This window comes from Balaenoptera ricei, chromosome 4 (assembly GCF_028023285.1).
Source record: "Balaenoptera ricei isolate mBalRic1 chromosome 4, mBalRic1.hap2, whole genome shotgun sequence".
In the NCBI taxonomy this organism is placed as follows: Eukaryota; Metazoa; Chordata; class Mammalia; order Artiodactyla; family Balaenopteridae; genus Balaenoptera; species Balaenoptera ricei.
Window position 1 is genome coordinate 8,368,660 of NC_082642.1, and position 21,328 is coordinate 8,389,987.

General features: G+C 36.3%; 1 protein-coding gene and 1 non-coding gene across 2 annotated transcripts in view; both read right to left on the reverse strand.

Moving 5' to 3' along the window:
• RNF13 (ring finger protein 13) overlaps window positions 1-21,328 on the reverse strand; it is a 143,528-nt gene that overhangs the window by 108,055 nt on the left and 14,145 nt on the right. Inside the window, exon 2 of the mRNA XM_059920114.1 lies at window positions 3,111-3,240. Within this exon, the coding sequence (XP_059776097.1) occupies window positions 3,111-3,224 (114 nt within the window). The 5' untranslated portion in view covers window positions 3,225-3,240. The remainder of the gene's footprint in view (window positions 1-3,110; window positions 3,241-21,328) is intronic.
• LOC132365667 (U6 spliceosomal RNA) lies at window positions 2,195-2,301 on the reverse strand. Its single transcript, XR_009503189.1, has one exon. It is a non-coding gene; the product is annotated as a U6 spliceosomal RNA (small nuclear RNA).

Genomic DNA, 21,328 nt, shown 5'->3' on the forward strand with positions numbered 1-21,328 from the left:
CTTTGGTCAGCAACAATTCTGGCCCTTCTATTTCTCACCTAATGTCATTAAGCAAATAGCTTGCACCCAGAAAGAAAAACCAGTAAATCCTTTGCATAGTACCTCGAGTATAGGCGTACACACACACACATCACACGTACAGATACAGTTAATTCTTCTTTTCTAGCTTCACATAAATGAGAAATAGGAAATATATACACTTCCTAGTGTAGAGGACAGTAAGACAGTAGCCCAGAAAGGACTACAAAGGTTTTGAGGAGCAACCTTCTTCTCTAAAAACTCTGCTGTCCACCATCAAACATAAGGCCATTATGCTGCCTGCATCTGCCTCACAAGATCGGGTGTTGCTCCAGGACCTTGCTTCAGACATACATCATGGGAGACTTACAGAGGAATACCCGAGCCCCAACTCTCCCATCCTTTCCCCAAGTTCAGAGGACTTGGCTTAAGTACCTACTGTTAAGGATTGAATGCTTGTGTCCCCCCAAAATTCATATATTGAAGCCCTAAGGAAATGTGATCGTCCTAGGAAGTGAGGTCTTTGGGAGGTAATTAGGTTTAGGTGAGGTTCTGAGGGTGGAGTCACCATGATGGGATTTATGTCCTTATAAGAAGAGGAAGATAGACTAGAGCTTCCTGCTTCTGTCACCACGTGAGGACACAGCAGCAAGGTGGCCATCTGTAAGCCAGGAAGAGGGCTTCCACCAAGAACCAAATCTGCTGGCACCTGGATCTCAGACTTCCCAGGCTCCAGAACTGACCATATGGAGGAAATGTCTGAGAAAATGGTGAAATGAAAGAGATAATTTGTTAACTTGGCTGAAAGGCTACACAGTTGGTCTGCAAGTTTTTTCAAACTGTCACAAATCTAAAAAAAAAAAAAAATTCCAATATATCACTGGAAAAAATTTTCATGTAAGTGGACCCACGCAGTTCAAACCTGTGTTGTTCAAGGGTCGACTGTATAAAGAAAACTCCAGGCTCAAAGTGGATCGATGGCAGAAAACCAGAGTGAACAGTCTGGATGGAAGCCACGCTCTCAAGATTAAAAAGTCAAAAAAAAAAAAAAACAGTCAAGATGGAAGGAAAAACTCATCAGGTTTTTGGTGACCCTCAGCAGAATTCATCCAAATGGAAGCCTGTCCAATAAGAAGAGCAAATCCACGGGTCTGTGAGGAACCATTATACCAATTTCCATAGTGGCTGCACCATTTTATATTCACACCAACAATGCCAAGGGTTCCAGTTTCTCCACATTTGTCAATACTTATTTTCTGGTTTTTGATAACAGCCATCCTAATGGCTATGAAATGATATCTCATTGTGGTTTTGATGTGCATTTCTCTAATGATTAGTGATTTGAACATTTTTTCTTGTGCTAACTGGCCATTTGTACATCTTCTTTGGAGAACTGTCTATTCAATTTTTTTGTCCGTGTTTAAATCTAGTTGTTTATTTTTTGTTGTTGTTAAATAGTAGGAGTTCTTGGGCTTCCCTGCTGGCGCAGTGGTTGAGAATCTGCCTGCCGATGCAGGGGACACGGGTTTGAGCCCTGGTCTGGGAAGATCCCAAATGCTGCGGAGCAACTAAGCCCGTGCGCCACAACTACTGAGCCTGCGCGTCTGGAGCCTGTGCTCCGCAACAAGAGAGGCTGCGATAGTGAGAGGCCCGCGCACCGCGATGAAGAGTGGCCCCCACTCGCCGCAACTGGAGAAAGCCCTCGCACAGAAACGAAGACCCAACACAGCCAGAAATAAATAAATAAATAAATAATTTGGGGAAAAAAACAACTGCTAAAAAAAAAAAAAATAGTAGGAGTTCTTTATATATTCTAGATGTTACCCCCTAATTAGATATATGATTTGCAAATATTTTCTCCCATTCCATGGGTTTCCTCTTCACTCTCTTGATATGTTCTTTGAATGCACAAACGTTTTAAATTTTGATGTAGTCTAATTTATCTATTTTTTTCTTTTTTTCCTGTGCTTTTGGTGTTATATCCAAGAAATCATTGCCAAATCCAAACTCATAAAGCTTTTCCCATATGTTTTCTCCTAAGTGTTTTTTTAGTATTAGCTCTTATGTTTAGGTCTTTGATTTACTTTAAGTTAATCTTTTGTATATGGTGTAAGGTAAGAGCTCAACTTCATTCTTTTGCATGTGAATATTCAATTTTCCTGGCACCATTTGCTGAAAAAATATGGAACACTTTACAAATTTCCATGTCATACTTGTGCAGGGGCCATGCTCATCTTCTCTATATCATTCCAATTTTAGTTTATGTGCTGCCAAAATGAGCATTAGGTGTCTTTCAAAATTAAAATTATCTTTGGGATTTCTCAAAGAGCCCCTGGAAAATCACAATGATTTATACATTTATCTTATAAAAAGAGAGATGCCAGAAATATTTTAGGTTACTTTGATATACTTCATATTCATGAACTAGCTCATCACTATATAAGGAATTCATGAGAATTATCCAATGAAAAGATAATTTTGTACAGATTAAATGTTATTCATATAAAATTTTCTGAGATTGTACATCATGCAAAATAAACTGACAGGGTCAAGAGACCTGTTAATGTCTTCGTTGTCCATGATGTAATCTAAACCAAGGAAAAGTATTAATAAAACTCTTAAGAAAGGAAAAGAAAAGAGATAAGACCATTATGTTTCTCTCCTGACTCATTAATGTTAACTTTAGGTTGAAATTTTCTATGGACATCTTGTACAATTTTTTAAAATATCACTATCAGAGTCATTACAGATATACCAATTACCAAGAAAAACAGTAAGATTCTACATAAAACACACAGCATTTAAATATATGTGCTCATCAGCACTCAAGACAGCACACACTCTCAAGAGCAACATTTATCACACACTTATTGTACATGAGATCTTATTAAACATCAAGCAATAAAATAACGAGCAAGGTCTCCCGCTCTCAAGTAACAGCTATGCACGTGCACCTGTATGTTTGTAAACACTTTGTAAGATTCCATTATTTTGTCATTGTATAACACTCCATCATTTAGGTCTTTTTAAAAACTTTTCTTTTAAGGGATGTTTTTAGACATGAATAAATTTTACTGTTTAGATTTACTTACTGCTAAAATGTCCGCTTCTACAGGCAGTAGGTTTAGGAATGCAAAGAGCTGGACAGTCAAGATGGTATAGACTTGTGTGGCCGACAGCATGAGCATCCCGATGGAGAGCAGCATCTCGCTGTAAAATCACCTGGAAGACAAGTAGATGAGTAACAATAAGTTCTGGGGCACTGTCCCTGAAAATAAGTTATTTGATATGTTAGTTCCTGATGTCCAAAAATATCTCTTACATGCTCTTACAAAAATACCTCTTACAAACATGGATTAAGATTAAAATGAAACTTGTACTTCAAAAGCGTAATTGTTTACACAGATTTGGACATTTAGGTAAACACCCAGTGTGAGTCAATACCTACACAACTCATGGTGACTAAGTTCTATGTTTTAGTCACAAAATAAAGATCCTCCCACAGTTCTCAGTTTATAGTACAGCTTGTCTACCAACTCAATTATGGGACAAGCAAGATTTCAATCAAAATAATGATTTAAAAATGCACAAGCACCTTTGATTTAAAATTTTTTACAAAGAATTTTATAATTTGTAAATTTACTTTTTATTTATTCTTGAATATTGTACCCACATTGGAGAATACTTTTTAAAAATGGCCATTTATTACAAAGTAATACTTTTTGCCCTTTTCCTCCTAGCAATATATACACACCTTTTTGCCTCTCTACATCCCAATGGCAATAGTGCAGCTCCCTCTCCCAAGCTCATCCAATTCTCTACGTGAATCCCTATCTATCTTACAGAAAAAAGATACCATGAAAGAACTCAATGTTAACCAAATAAGTAACAAAATTCTCATTGGTAAGCCTCAACCAATTGTATAACATACTTCTTAAATGGTGAGAATGAAGTTTACAAAGACAAGGGCCTTTATAATGAATTATTTCATTAAATACCACAAATTCATGTAATAGCAATTTGGATGATGATTGCTGTTGGTAAAGCTCTGGACTTAAGAGACTACCAGAGAGACTCACACTGACTCTCTGACACACACTGAAAGAGAAATACCCTTGAATAATTTCTGAACTACCATCTTACAAAGCCATTAATAACAGAGATGAAATAAAGGTGAAAATACATTAAAAATAGATTTATTCCAGAGACAGAAAGTAAATTAGTGGTTGCCTGGGGATGGGAGTAAGAATCAGGGAGAGAGGGGGGACAAATAGAAATGGGAATGACTACTCATGGAAATGGGGTTTCTTTTCGGGATGATGAAAATGTTCTAAAATTAGATTGTGCCAATGATTGCACAACTCTATAAATAAACTAAAAATCACTACACTTTTTACTTTAAATGGGTAAATTTTATGGTGTATATCTCAATAAAGCTGTTTTTAAAATGCACAGATTTGTTGGTATTAGTTTCTTAGGTAAAATACATTTTATAATATAGCTCTGTTGAGAAAAGAGTTAACACAGAAGGCCTGAGACTGCTATCCTTAGAAAGGCCTGCTTGCAAGGTTGGCCCTTCACTGGCATCTGAGAACTTAGATTTCAGGAGGGTTCCCATCATTCTCTGATAAGAAAAGCTCATTGTGCCTAAATTCTGCAAACAATGTGGTTTATGTTGAATACCTACTTTCTTTCTGGGAGTCTGAAACTTTGGTATATGCTAGGTGGAGGGCGCCTACCTGAATAGCCCCCAATATAAACCCTGGGCACTGAATCTCTAATGAGCTCCCCTGCTAGACATTCCACATGTGTCATCATAACTCACTGCTGAGAAATTAAGCATATCCCCTGTGACTCCACTGAGAGAGACTCTTAAAAGCTCACACCTGGTTTTCTCTGGATTTTACCCCATGTGCCTTTTCCCTTTGCCGACTCTGCTTTGTATCTTTTCACTGTAATAAATCATAGTCATGAGTACAATCATATGCTGAGTCCTGTAAGTCCTTCTAGTGAATCACTGAACTTGGGGGTGGTCTTGGGGACCCCCATCATAACCACATCATACAATTTCTAGGTAGAAATCATACCATAAAAACATATAAATCCTTATAAAATAAGGTATAGTTGCTACTAAATTTTGTTAGAAAAAATAAATACACAGTATATTGACCACTGACCTGTTTGGGAAACTTAACCTGAATAAGAACTATGACTTCCCTTGTAAAGTTTTGGAATTCCCAGCTAACTCTAGGGGAGGGAGATGAACTGAGAGTTTAGAGGTGAAATAACTCTTAAGGATAGGAATGATAATAATCACAACAACTATAATTGACCACTTACTAACCAGGCATTGCTCTAAGCATGTTATTGAATTTAAGTCATCTAATCCTAACAACACCCTATAAGGTATCATTTCATAGTTGGGGAAAACTTAGGTCCTATTAAGTAACTTGTCCAAGATCAAATAATGAATAATAGCAGAGCCAGTATTCAAACCCAGGCAATCTGCCTCTGAAGTCTACATGCTAAAGCCCAAATGAAAATAGCATCAATATCCAAGGTTGATGTCTAAAAGGTAGAGTAATGGACCTATGCTTACACGGGTACTCAAGGGCTTCAAACCAATGTTCATGGCACAGCAGCCACTGGAGTATTTACTTCTTTTGCTGTGTGTGTGTGTGTGTGTGTGTGTGTGTGTGTGTGTGTGTGTACTTAATAATATGCAGTGGGTTTTGATTATGCTTTTTATTGCCTTTTTTAAAATAGCACATTCAGGACTTTTTAAAGTCTCTATTTACAAAACTAATTCTTGTTCACTGTAGAAAATGTGTGAAAAATTAAAATCACTCATAATCACCAAATAAAAGAATAACCAGTGTCCATATTTTGATGTATATAACCTCCCATTCTTTTAGTTATGTGTAAATTCAAATATATATTTAGCAAAATTGGGATACACTATACATGTTGTTTTGTTAACTATTCTCTTCACTTACTGTATTATGAATATTTTTCTAATTTATTACCAAATTTGAAAAAATTAAAACTTTAAAACCCTGTACCATAATATCCCCTCAAGAACCCTTACAGACAGCAGTCCATGAGACCCGCTAGGGCTTTCACCTCTTTCAAACACTATTTTTTAAAAAAATCTATCTCATATACTGGGTTCCCATATATGACTTTGATATACAAAATGAAAACTACTGGTCTAAAACAGGATGTATAATGACCACATGATATTTTGTATAAATGTTCTATAATGGATTTAATGGAATCCCTATTGTTGGAGATTGAATTTGCTTCTTCTTATAAACTCTGTAATAAATACTCTTATAGTTAAACCTTACAGGTACAGCCTTAATTTTTTTTAGATTAAAGTCACAGAAGTGAGTGGTAGTAGTATAACTGTGGTAAGAATTATGAGATCTAGGGCTTCTCTGGTGGCGCAGTGGTTGAGAGTCCGCCTGCCAATGCAGGGGACACGGGTTCGAGCCCTGGTCTGGGAGGATCCCACATGCCGCGGAGCAACTGGGCCCGTGAGCCACAACTACTGAGCCTGAGCGTCTGGAGCCTCTGCTCCGCAACAAGAGAGGCTGCGATAGTGAGAGGCCCGTGCACCGCGATGAAGGGTGGCCCCCACTCGCCGCAACTGGAGAAAGCTCTCACACAGAAACGAAGACCCAACACAGCCAAAAATAAAAATAATAAATAAATAATACATAAAAAATAAAAAAAAAAAAAGAATTATGAGATCTAGTATTAGACACACCTAAGTTTATATCTCAGCACTGCCACATCTAACAGTGTGATTTTGAGGCAAAATTATTAAATTGCTTCATCTGTAAAAGCAGATTATTTAGGATTTAAAAGACAACTGTGGTGAATAAATACAAAAATGCATATAAGGACTTAACACAACAGTGAAATACAGGAGGAAAAGAGTTTGGGTGGTGATGCCAGTAGATGAGAGAAAATACAGAAGGAGAACTACAGTTAGTGGAAGTGAGAGCAATTTGGGAATTTTTTCACTTAATGTTTGTAAAACATTCTAGTGGACATGTAAACAGTGATAAACAGAAGTCAGGAGCTCTACCAAGGCATAAGAGAGATTTAGGAATCATCAACAAATAGGTGATAACTAAAGTGATCTTAATGTAAAAGTAAAAATTAAAAAGAGAAGAGGGCTAAAGAAAACTCTGATTATCTAAATTTAAGTAGAAAGGGAAAGCAGAGAAAAGAGAGAAAGATTGATTTCACAAAAGCCAAGAAAAAAAAAGAACTTTAAAATGAATGTGGGGGAAGGAAGGCAGTTAGTCAACAGAAGTAAATGTTGGAGAAGATGCAAAAAGGTCTACAATTTTCACATTTTAAGAGTCTGTCCAGGGAATTCTCTCACGGTCCAGTGGTCAGGACTCCGTGCTTTCACTGCTGAGGGCCCGGGTTTGACCACTGGTCGGGGAACTAAGATCCCACATGCCGCGCAGTGTGGCAAAAAAGAAAAATTGTTTAAAAAAAGAAAAAGAGTCTGTCCAAACTAAACAATTTGAATTTCCAGTAATCGAACAGGTGCCCTTGCTCTTGCTCTGATCAACTCACTGTTTCAAGAATGCACCCTGCTGTTGCCAGCACTAAATCTTCATTCGTGTATTATCCAGAAAATAAAATATACTCTACCTACAAAGAAAAATTTAGGGAAAAACTATGAATCTTATAAAATTGCATGCAAAATTTTATGTATGTATAGATACATGCAGTTTCTTGAAAAAGGTCCATGGTTGTTAATGCAGTCTCCAAAAAAAGCACAATAGGGTTTTTTTTTGTTGTTAAATCTTCCCTCCTCCAAGAAGTTTTCTGGAAGGAAAGGTTAACAAGCTTAAATCCTTTGTTACTTTCTCCCAGCACTTAAACTACTGGGTTGGGATAAATATAGACTGTCAACTGTATCACTAGGCAACATTATTTATTGTAAAAATGACTTTCTAATTGGTGAAAACTGTAAAAATCCTTGAGAGACACCAAGCAGGTTTCTAGAGATGTATCCATTGCCACCATCTCTGATCATATCTAATTTTGCCTTCTATTTGACAAAATTCTACTACTAATTATAAACAAACATTTTATATGAAATTAGCTACTTGACTCTGTCTAAAGGGTTTTCCAACTGGCAAATTCTCATTCTACTTTCCATCATTCTATATCACCTAAGATGTATTCTTGCCAAAATTATTTTAACCCAGTTCTAACAAGCCTTTAGCTCTAACTTCAAGTTTACAAGAAATACATGGAATAGAATTAAATAAGTAAAATAAGGTGGATGTGTTACTTGAGGGCATTGCACCAATTTCTATAAAATTAAATGGAATAAACAAAACAGTATAGGGGGACAGAATGGGAGAACAGCATGAGACTGTTGTACATTAAAAGAGATAAAAAACATTACATCCAAATGCCAAACACAGGTTCAAGCAAACCAACAATAAAAATACAATTTAGGAACAAGAGGGACAATGTGAATGTAGTCTAGATATTACATAAATTTTTTTAAATAATTGTTGATTTTCTTAGGTATGATGACAGTTTTGTGGTCATACGAGAAAGTCCCTATTTCTAGAGCTGCCTACTGAAATGCTTAGGAATGAAATGTCATGATATCTGTAATTTACTTTAAAATTCTCCAGCCAAAAAAAATAAATAAACCAAAACACTAATCAACGTTAAATCTAGGAGAAGATTATATTGAGGTTCATTATACTATTTCTCTACTTTTCTAGATGTTTGATAATTTGTATAATAAGTTTTATTAATTCAGTGAAGAAATAACTGTTTTAACTCTTCAGTGACCTTTTTTTAGAAGGCCTTCAGCCTCATTTTTTTTAATATGGTATAATACACACAACATAAAATTTACCATTTTAAACATTTTTAAGTGTAAAGTTTAGGTTAGTGACATTAACTACATTCAAATTGTTGTGCAACCATCACCACCATCCATCTGCAGAACTTTCTCCTCTTCCCAAAGTGAAACTCTGTACCCATTAAATACTAATGTCCCATTCCCCCTCCCCCTAGCCTCCAAGCAACCACTATTCTACTTTCTATCTCTATGAATTTGACTACTCTATATCAGGTGACTGATATAAGTGGAATCACTTTATGTCTATTTATGTCTGGCTTATTTCACTTAGCATGTCTTTAAGATTCACCCACATTGTAGAATATGTCAGAATTTCCTTCTTTTTTCAGGCTGAATAATATTCCATTATATGTACTTACCACATTTTGTTTATCCACTTATCCATCAATGGATGCTTTGGTTGCTGCCACCTTTTGGCTACTGTGAACAATGCTGCTTTGAACATGAGTGTACAAATATCTGAGTCCCTGCTTCTTTTGGGTATATATCCAGAAGTGAAATTGCTGGATTATATGGTAATTCTATATTCAATTTATTTGAGGAATCACATACCATTTTCCACAACAGCTGCACCTTTGACATTCCCACCAGCAATACACAAGGGTTCCAATTTCTTCATATCCTCAACAGCACTTCTTATTTTCTGTTTGATAACAGCCATAGTAATGGATATAAAGTGGTATCTCATTGTGCCTTTGATTTGCACTTCTCTAATGATTAGTGATGCTGACCTCTTTTCATATGCTTATTAGCCTTTTGTATATCTTCAATGGAGAAATAATTATTCAAATCCATTGCCCATTTTTTAAATTGAAGTATAGTTGATTTACAGTGTTGTGTTAGTTTCTAGTACAGCAAAGTGATTTGGATGTGTGTGTGTGTGTGTGTATGTATATTCTTTTTTCAGATTATTTTCCATTATAGGTTATTACAAGATAGTGAATATAGTTTGCTGTATAGCCCTATACCGTATGACCTTGTTGTTTATCTATTTTATATACAGTAGTGTGTATATGTTAATCCCAAACTCTTAAGTTATCCCTCCCCCCTCTACCTTTCCCTTTTGGTAACCATAAGTTTGTTTTCTATGTCTTTGAGTCTATTTCTGTTTTGTAAATAAGTTCATTTGTATCATTTTTTTTTTAGATTCCACATATAAGTGATATCATATGATATCTGTCTTTCTCTGACTTACTTCACTTAGTATGATAATCTCTAGGTCCATCCATGTTGCTGCAAATGGCATTAATTCATTCTTTTTCTGGCTGAGTAATATTCCATTTGTGTGTGTGTGTGTATACATATACATATATATATATATATATATATATATATATACACACACACACACACACACACACACACACACACACCACATCTTCATTATCCATTCATCTGTCGATGACACTCAGGTTGCTTCCATGTCTTGTCCTTTGCCCATTTTTAATCGGGTAGTGGTTATTGTTGAGTTTTGAAAGTTCTTTATATATTCTGCATATATTTCCCTTATGATATATATGATTAAAAAATATTTTCACCAATTCCATGGGTTGTCTTTTCACTCTGCATAGTGTCCTTCGATACCCAAGTTTTTAATTTTGAGGAACCAACTCTTGATTTTGTTAATTTTCTACTGGCCTTGTGAATTTGAGAACCTTTAAACTGGGGCTGGTACATGTGGTTATCCATATGGCTTAAAGGCACAGATGCCAGTTACTCATCTAATGCTGTTCTGGTAATTGCAAAATTTAAAAACTTCCCCAAGCAGCAGAGTAAATCCTAACCTCACATTTAAGTTTGTGACAATACCATGCAACTCATCTACACAAAACTACATTTTAAACTTCATTTTACAGATGCGGATGCATTTAGTAAGTGTTTAAGACCAACATTACTTTCAGGAATTTGCCTTCCAAATAATCTTTAATTCTGAAGGTGACTCACATTCTGACATCAGCTAGTTCAGTACCAAATAACACTCATAAAACAGCTAACCATCGCCATAAGAAAGCCTCTGAATAAGCTCATATTCCATTGGTTCTCAAGCTACTTTTGTGTATCACTGGGATTTCAAAAACTTGACCAAAATGCCCCACTGCTAAAATAATGGTAATCTTTTCCTAATTTGAAAAAAGATTTAATAGGTAGTAATTTCAATTTATTTTTCTCCATAAATGTATCTTATACTACAAAACACATCAAAAAAATATGTACTATAGAAAGAAAGCATTAACAGAAAAAATACCTGAACAGCTAGTTAACTATTTTAGTGTAAAATTTATAATAGCCAAATCATATTGCATTTAATAGATGGTTTTTTTTTTTTACAAATGTGCTCATGGTCATGTATGTTTATTACATATATAGGGTACTATAAAATTTCCTCCAAAACAGTGTTCTCAATTCATACAAGTGAATATATCAATAACTTCATAGTACTCCTTAAAAAGCATCATGATTTCCAAGAGTTCAACTGAGAACTACTAATATATACTACACTTAAGTTTCCATAAAGCATAGTTTTTTTTGGTTTTTTTTTGCTTTTAAGTATTTGTTTATTTATTTATTTATGACTGTGTTGGGTCTTCGCTTCTATGTGAGGGCTTTCCCTAATTGTGGCAAGCAGGGGCCACTCTTCATCGTGGTGCGCGGGCCTCTCACTATCGCAGCCTCTCTTGTTGTGGAGCACAGGCTCCAGACGTGCAGGCTCAGTAATTGTGGCTCACGGGCCCAGCTGCTCCGCGGCACGTGGGATCTTCCCAGACCAGGGCTCGAACCCGTGTCCCCTGCATTGGCAGGCAGATTCTCAACCACTGCGCCACCAGGGAAGCCCAAGCATAGTTTTTAATGCTTTTAAAGAAACGGTTGAGAGACTGTCATGAGGAAAAGTGAAAAAAAAAAACGACAACAGGGCTTAACTTTTTAAGCAAAAATAAGATACCCAACAGTTCTTTGCAAGGAAACTGAAGGTTGCCCAGCTAATTTCTCTAACATGAAGCCATCTAAACTAAAAAAAAGCCTCATCTAAGATGTTTTACTTTTACTGTCAACCAATTTTTTTCAGATTCCACAACAATTTGATTCTTCCAACAAATGAAATAGGCAAAATTTTAATTTTACAAGGTTAGCAAACAAGTTTCTCCAAAACATCAATTCTTTCCAACCTCTGAGACTCATACAAACTATTCCCAATGTTTAGTGTGTACCCTGATCCCAAAACCAGACAAGGACAACACACACGCAAAAAAAATTATAGGCCAGTATCTCTGATGAACATAGATGCAAAATCCTCAACAAAATACTAGCAAACTGAATACAACAACACTTTAAAGGATAATCATAATCAAGTAGAATTTATTTCAGGGATGCAAGGACAGTTCAACATTCACAAATCAATGTGATACATGACATTAACAAATGAAGATAAAAACCATTTGATCATTTCAACAGATGCAGAAAAAGCATTTGACAAGATTGAACACCCATTTATGTAAAAACTCTCAATAAAATGGGTATAGAAGCAATGTACCTCAACATAATAAAGGCCATATACAACAAACCCACAACTAACATCACACTCAACAGTGAAAAACTGAAAGCTATCCCTCTAAATTGTGGAATAAGACAAGGATGCCCACTCTTGCCACTCTTATTCAACATAGTACTGGAAGTCCTAGCCAGAGCAATTAGGCAAGAAAAAGAAATAAAAGGCATCCAAATTGAAAGAAGTAAAACTGTCGCTAATTGCAGATGACATGATTTTATATATAAAAAACCCTAGGGGACTTCCCTGGCAGTCCAGTGGTTAAGACTTCACCTTCCAATGCAGGGGGTGCAGGTTCGATCCTGGTTGGGGAGCTAAGATCCCACATGCCTCGCGGCCAAAAAACCAAACCATAAAACAGAAGCCATATTGTAACAAATTCAATAAAGACTTAAACAATGGTCCACATCAAAAAAAAAAAAAATCTTAAAAAAATACCCTAAAGACTCCACCAAAAAACTATTAAAAATAATGAACTAATACATTAAAGTTGCAGAGTACAAAATCAATATGTGAAAATCTACTGCACTTCTATACACTAAAAACAAATTAGCAGAAAGAGAAATTAAGAGAACAATGCAATTTACAAACATAACAAAAAGAATAAAATACCTAGGAATAAATTTAACCAAGAAAGCGAAAGACCTGTACACTGAAAAACACTGTTGAATGAAACTGTAGACACAAAGAAATGAAAATATATTCCATGCTCATGGAGTGAAAGAATTAACACTGTTAAAAGGTTCATATTATCTAAAGCAGTCTACAGATTCAATGCAATCTCTATCAAATCCCAAGGATATTTTTCACAGAAATAGAACAAAAAAATCCTAAAATTATATGGAACCACAAAAGACTGCAAATAGCCAAAGCAATTCTGAGTAAAAGAACAAAGCTGGAGACATCACGCTCCCTAATTTCAAATTATAATACAAAGCTATAGTAACCAAACAGCATAGTACTGACAGAAAAACAGACATAGATTAATGGAACAGAGCTGAGAGCCCAAGAACAACTCCATACCTACATGGACAATTAATTTATGACAAAGGATCAGAGAACCACAATGGAGAAAAGATAGTCTCTTCAATAAATGTTGGGAAAACCAGACAGCCATATGGAAAAAAATGAAACTAGACCACTATCTCATAGCATACACAAAAATCATCTCAAAATAGATTAAAGACTTAATGTAAGACCTAAAACCATAAAACTCAACAGAAGAAAACATAGGCACTGCACTGTTTAATATCACCCTTAGCAATATCTTTCTGAGTATGTCTCCTCAGGCAAACGAAACAAACAAAAACAAATGGTACTACATCAAACTAAAAAGCTTCTGCACAGCAAAGGAAATCACCTATAAAATGAAAAGACAACCTAGTGAATGGGAAAATATATTTGCAAATCATACGTCAGATAAGGGGTTAATATATAAAATATATAAAGAACTCATAAAACTCAAAAGCAAAAAACCAAACAACCCAATGTAAAAATGAGCACAGGATCTGAAACGTCAATTTTCCAAAGAAGACACACAGATGGCCAAAAGGCACTGAAAAGATAATCAACGTCACTATTAGGGAAGTGCAAATCAAAACCACAATGAGGAGACTACGAACCAAGATGGCGGAGTAGAAGGACGTGCTCTCACTCCCTCTTGCAAGAATATCAGAATCACAACTAGCTGCTGGACAATCATCGACAGGAAGACACTGGAACTCACCAAAAAAGATACCCCACATCCAAAGACAAAGGAGAAGCCACAAGAAGAAGGTAGGAAGGGCGCAATCACAGTAAAATCAAATCCCGTAACTGCTGGGTGGGTGACTCACAGACTGCAGAACACTTATACCACAGAAGTCCACCCACTGGAGTGAAGGTTCTGAGCCCCACGTCAGGCTTCCCAACCTGGGGGTCCGGCAAAGGGAGGAGGAATTTCTAGAGAATCAGATTTTGAAGCCTAGTGGGATTTGATTGCAGGACTTCGACAGGACTGGGGGAAATAGAGACTCCACTCTTGGAGAGCACACACAAAGTAGTGTGCGCATCGGGACCCAGGGGAAGGAGCAGTGACTCCAGGGGAGACTGAACCAGACCTACCTGCTAGTGTTGGAGGGTCGCCTGCAGAGGGGGGCGGCGGCTGTGGCTCACCATGGCGACAAGGACACTGGCAGCAGAAGTTTGGGAAGTACTCCTTGGTGTGAGCCCCCCCAGAGTCTGTCATTAGCCCCACCAAAGAGCCCAGGTAGGCTCCAGTGTTGGGTTGCCTCAGGCCAAACAACCAACAGGGAAGGAAGCCAGTCCCACCCATCAGCAGTCAAGCGAATTAAAGTTTTACTGAGCTCTGCCCACCAGAGCAACAGTAAGCTCTACCCACCACCAGTCTCTCCCATCAGGAAACTGACACAAGCCTCTTAGATAGCCTCATCCACCAGAGGGAAGACAGCAGAAGAAAGAAGAACTAAAATCCTGCAGCCTGTGGAACAAAAACCACATTCACAGAAAGATAGACAAGATGAAAAGACAGAGGGTTATGTACCAGATGAAGGAACAAGATAAAACCCCACAAAAACAACTAAATGAACTGGAGATAGGCAACTTTCCAGAAAAAGAATTCAAAATAATGATGGTGAAGATGATCCAGGACCTCGAAAAAAGAATAGAGGCAAAGATCAAGAAGACGCAAGAAACGTTTAACAAAGACCTAGAAGAATTAAAGAACAAACAAACAGAGATGAACAATACAATAACTGAAATGAAAACTACACTAGAAGGAATCAATAGCAGAATAACTGAGGCAGAAAAACGGATAAGTGACCTGGAAGACAGAATGGTGGAATTCACTGCTGTGGAACAGACTAAAGAAAAAAGAATGAAAAGAAATGAAGACAACCTAAGAGACCTCTGGGACAACATTAAACGCAACAACATTCTCATTAGGGGTCCCAGAAGAAGAAGAGAGAGAGAAAGCACCCGAGAAAATATCTGAAGAGATTATAGTTGATAACTTCCCTAACATGGGAAAGGAAATAGTCACCCAAGTCCAGGAAGTGCAGCGAGTCCCATACAGGATAAACCCAAGGAGAAACACACCGAGACACACAGTAATGAAATTGGCAAAAGTTAAAGACAAAGGAAAATTATTGAAAGCAGCAAGGGAAAAATGACAAATAACACACAAGGGAATTCCCATAAGGTAAACAGCTGATTTCTCAGCAGAAACACTACAAGCCAGAAGGGAGTGGCATGATATACTTAAAGTGATGAAAGGGAAGAAACTACAACCAAGATTACTCTACCCAGCAAGGATCTCATTCAGATTCGATGGAAAAATCAGCTTTACAGACAAGCAAAAGCTAAGAAAATTCAGCACCACCAAACCAGCTCTACAACAAATGCTAATGGAACTTCTCTAAGTGGGAAACACAAGAGAAGAAAAGGACCTACAAAAACAAACCCAAAACAATTAAGAAAATGGTCATAGGAACATACATATCGATAATTACCTTAAACGTGAATGCATTAAATGCTCCAACCAAAAGACAAAGGCTCACCCAATGGATACAAAAACAAGACCCGTCTATGTACTATCTACAAGAGACCCACTTCACATCTAGGGACACATACAGACTTAAAGTGAGGGGATGGAAAAAGATATTCCATGCAAATGGAAACCAAAAGAAAGCTGGAGTAGCAACACTCATATCAGATAAAATAGACTTGAAACTAAAGAATGTTACAAGAAACAAGGAAGGACACTACATAATGATCAAGGGATCAATCCAAGAAGAAGATATAACATTTATAAATATATATGCACCCAACATAGGAGCACCTCAATACATAAGGCAACTGCTAACAGCTCTAAAAGAGGAAATCGACAGTAACACAATAATACTGGGGGACTTTCACACCTCACTTACAGCAATGGACAGATAATCCAAAATGAAAATAAATAAGGAAACAGAAGCTTTAAATGACACTATAGACCAGATAGATTTAATTGATATTTATAGGATATTCCATTCAAAAACAGCAGATTACACTTTCTTCTCAAGTGCGCATGGACCATTCTCCAGGATAGATCACATCTTGGGTCATAAATCAAGCCTCAGTAAATTTAAGAAAATTGAAATCATATCAAGCATCTTTTCTGACCACAACGCTATGAGATCAGAAATGAAATACAGGGGAAAAAAGTAAAAAACACAAACACAAGGAGGCTAAACAATACGTTACTAAATACCCAAGAGATCACTGAAGAAATCAGAGAGGAAATCAATATATACCTAGAAACAAATGGCAATGAAAACGACGATCCAAAACCTATGGGATGCAGCAAAAGCAGTTCTAAGAGGGAAGTTTACAGCAACACAAGCCTACCTCAAGAAACAAGAAAAGTCTCAAATAAACAATCTAACCTTACACCTAAAGGAACTAGAGAAAGAAGAACAAGCAAAACCCAAAGTTAGCAGAAGGAAAGAAATCATAAAGATCAGAGCAGAAATAAATGAAATAGAAACAAAGAAAACAATAGCAAAGATCAATAAAACTAAAAGCTGGTTCTTTGAGAAGATAAACAAACTTGATAAACCATTACCAGACTCATCAAGAAAAAGAGGGAGAGGACTCAAGTCAATAAAATCAGAAATGAAAAAGGAGAAGTTACAACAGACACTGCAGAAATACAAAGCATCCTAAGAGACTACTACAAGCAATTCTATGACAATAAAATGGACAACCTGGAGGAAATGGTCAAATTCTTAGAAAGGTATAACTTTCCAAGACTGAACCAGGAAGCAATAGAAAATATGAACAGACCAATCACAAGTAATGAAATTGAAACTGTGATTAAAAATCTTCCAACAAACAAAAGTCCATTACCAGATGGCTTCACAGGTGAATTCTATCAAACATTTAGAGAAGAGCTGACACCCATCCTTCTCAAACTCTTCCAAAAAATTGCAGAGGAAGGAACACTCCCAAACTCATTCTATGAGGCCACCATCACCCTGATACCAAAACCAGACAAAGACACTACAAAAAAAGAAAATTATAGACCAGTATCACTGATGACTATAGATGCAAAAATCCTCAACAAAATACTAGCAAACAGAATCCAACAACACATTAAAAGGATGATACACCATGATCAAGTGGGATTTATCCCAGGGATGCAAGGATTCTTCAATATACATAAATCAATGCGATACATCATATTAACAATTTGAAGAATAAAAACCATATGATCATCTCAATAGATGCAGAAAAAGCTTTTGACAAAATTCAACACCTACTTATGATAAAAACTCTCCAGAAAGTGGGCATAGAGGGAACCTACCTCAACATAATAAAGGCCATATACCACAAACACACAGCACACATCATTCTCAATGGTGAAAAATTGAAAGCATTTCCTCTAAGATCAGGAACAAGACAAGGATGTCCACTCTCACCGCTATTATTCAACATAGTTCTGGAAGTCCTAGCCACGGCAATCAGAGCAGAAAAAGAAATAAAAGGAATGCAAATTGGAAAAGAAGAAGTAAAACTGTCACTGTTTGCAGATGACATCATACTATACATAGAGAATCCTAAAGATACCACCAGAAAACTACTAGAGCTAATCAATGAATTTGGTAAAGTTGCAGGATACAAAATTAATGCACAGAAATCTCTTGCATTCCTATACACTAATGATGAAAAATCTGAAAGAGAAATAAAGGAAACACTCTCATTTACCATTGCAACCAAAAGAATAGAATACCTAGGAATAATCCTACTTAGGGAGACAAAAGACCTGTATGCAGAAAACTATAAGACACTGATGAAAGAAATTAAAGATGATACCAACAGATGGAGAGATATACCATGTTCTTGGATTGGAAGAATCAATATTGTGAAAATGACTATACTACCCAAAGCAATCTACAGATTCAATGCAATCCCTATCAAACTACCAATGGCATTTTTTACAGAACTAGAACAAAAAATCTTAGAACTTGTATGGAGACACAAAAGACCCCAAATAGCCAAAGCAGTCTTGAGGGAAAAAAACAGAGCTGGAGGAAACAGATGTCCTGACTTCAGACTATACTACAAAGCTGCAGTAATCAAGACAATATGGTTCTGGCACAAAAACAGAAATATAGATCAATGGAACAAGATAGAAAGCCCAGAGATAAACCAATGCACCTATGGTCAACTAATCTATGACAGAGGAGGCAAGGATATACAATGGAGAAAAGACAGTCTCTTCAATAAGTGGTGCTGGGAAAACTGGACAGCTACATGTTAAAGAATGAAATTAGCACACTCCCTAACACCATACACAAAAATAAACTTAAAATGGATTCGAGATCTAAATGTAAGACCGGACACTATAAAACTCTTAGAGGAAAACATAGGAAGAACACTCTTTGACATAAATCTCAGCAAGATCTTTTTTGATCCACCTCCTAGAGTAATGCAAATAAAAACAAAAATAAACAAATGGGACCTAAAGAAACTTCAAAGCTTTTGCACAGCAAAGGAAACCATAAACAAGACGAAAAGACAACCCTCAGAATGGGAGAAAATATTTGCAAACGAATCAATAGACAAAGGATTAATCTCCAAAATATTTAAACAGCTCATGCAGCTCAATATTAAAGAAACAAACAACCCAATCCAAAAATGGGCAGAACACCTAAATAGACATTTCTCCAAAGAAGATGTACAGATGGCCAAGAAGCACATGAAAAGCTGCTCAACATCACTAATTATTAGAGAAATGCAAATCAAAACTACAATGAGGTATCACCTCACACCAGTTAGAATGGGCATCATCAGAAAATCTACAAACAACAAATGCTGGAGAGGGTATGGAGAAAAGGGAACCCTCTTGCACTGTTGGTGGGAATGTAACTTGATATAGCCACTATGGAGAACAGTACGGAGGTTCCTTAAATAACTAAAAATAGAATTACCATATGATCCAGCAATCCCACTACTGGGCATATACCCAGAGAAAACCATAATTCAAAAAGACACATGCACCCCAATGTTCACTGCAGCACTATTTACAATAGCCAGGTCATGGAAACAACCTAAATGCACATCGACAGACAAATGGATAAAGAAGATGTGGTACATATATACAATGGAATATTACTCAGTCATAAAAAGAAACGAAATTGGGTCATTTGTTGAGACGTGGATGAATGTAGAGACTGTCATACAGAGTGAAGTAAGTCAGAAAAAGAAAAACAAATATCATATATTAACGCATGTATGTGGAACCTAGAAAAATGGTACAGATGAACCGGTATGCAGGGCAGAAGTTGAGACACAGATGTAGAGAACAAACGTATGGACACCAAGGAGGGAAAGCCGCGGGGGGTTGGGGATGGTGGCGTGATGAATTGGGCGATTGGGATTGACATGTAAACACTGATATGTATAAAATTGATGACTAATAAGAACCTGCTGTATAAAAAAATAAATAAAATTAAATTAAAAAATTAAAAAAAAACTAATACTAAACTTTCTTTGGGTTATTTGTATGGAAATATGTTAATATAAATGTTTCAGACATTACACGAAATTCCTAAAAGTCTTATATGTTCTGGTATAATGTTATAAGTCATAATTTTAGTTATTTTTTTTAAATGTATATCTCAGAAATAACTAAGTTTCCTTGTCAATTGCATTACTATGAACTTCTATCAAATCTTTAACCGTGGTCATTCTTAAGTCTTTTGTCATTTACAGACAGTTCTGGGTGTACTCTGATGCTTTTGCAAAAATGCTCCTATAAAAGGTTTTCATCTTCAAGAAGGAATTCATGGAAAAGACTCCGACAAGCACAGGTTTCTGGTAACTGACTATACTGCTGAACTGAATGAATAAGCATTTTCAGAACTCTAATGCAAAACTGATGAATTCATAAAAGTGCCAGCAAAAGATCAAGATGAAAAAAAAATTAATTACACGGGACTGAGTGAACTGATGAGGATGATTATAATTTTTGTGACTTTCTGTTTGAATAGAAAAAAAAAAAAAAAAGACTATGCAGTAGCTGGAAACCATAAAAATAGAATGCCCTGCATAAATATTTTTGCTTTACCTTAATACTGAATAAAGTATCATAAAGCATTTCATTCAGAAAAAAAAAAAAAAAACCACAATGAGGTAACAACTCACACCCATTAGAATGGCTATTATCAAAAAGGCAAGAAATACTAAGTGTTGGTGAGGATGTGGAGAAAAGTGAACCCTCAAACACTGTTACTGGGAATGTAAATTGATGCAGCCACTATGGAAAACAGTATGGAGAGGCCTCAAAAAATTAAGAAGAGAACTACCACATGATCCAGCTACTCCACTTCTGGATGTTTATCCAAAGAATATGAAAACACTAACTCAAAAAGATATATGCACCTCTATGTTCATTGCAGCATTATTTACAATAACCAAGCTATGAAACAACCTAAATGTCTATCAACAGATGGATAAAAAAGATGCGGTAAACACACAGAATGTTGCTTGGCCATAAAAAAACGATGAAATCTTGCCATTTACATGACACACATAGACTCTGAGGGTATTATGCTAAGTGAAATAAGTCAGAGAGAAAAAGACAAATACCATATGATTTCATTCATATGTGGATTATAAAAAAACTAAATAAATAAATAAAGGAACAAACCAAACCAAACAAAAACACGTAGATATGGAGAACAGATTAGTGGTTACCAGAGTGGAAGGGGGTTGAGGGAGGGCAAAATGGGTAAAGAGGTCAAATACACGGTGACAGATGGAAACCAAACTTTCAGTGGTGAGCACGCTGTAGTGTATACAGAGAT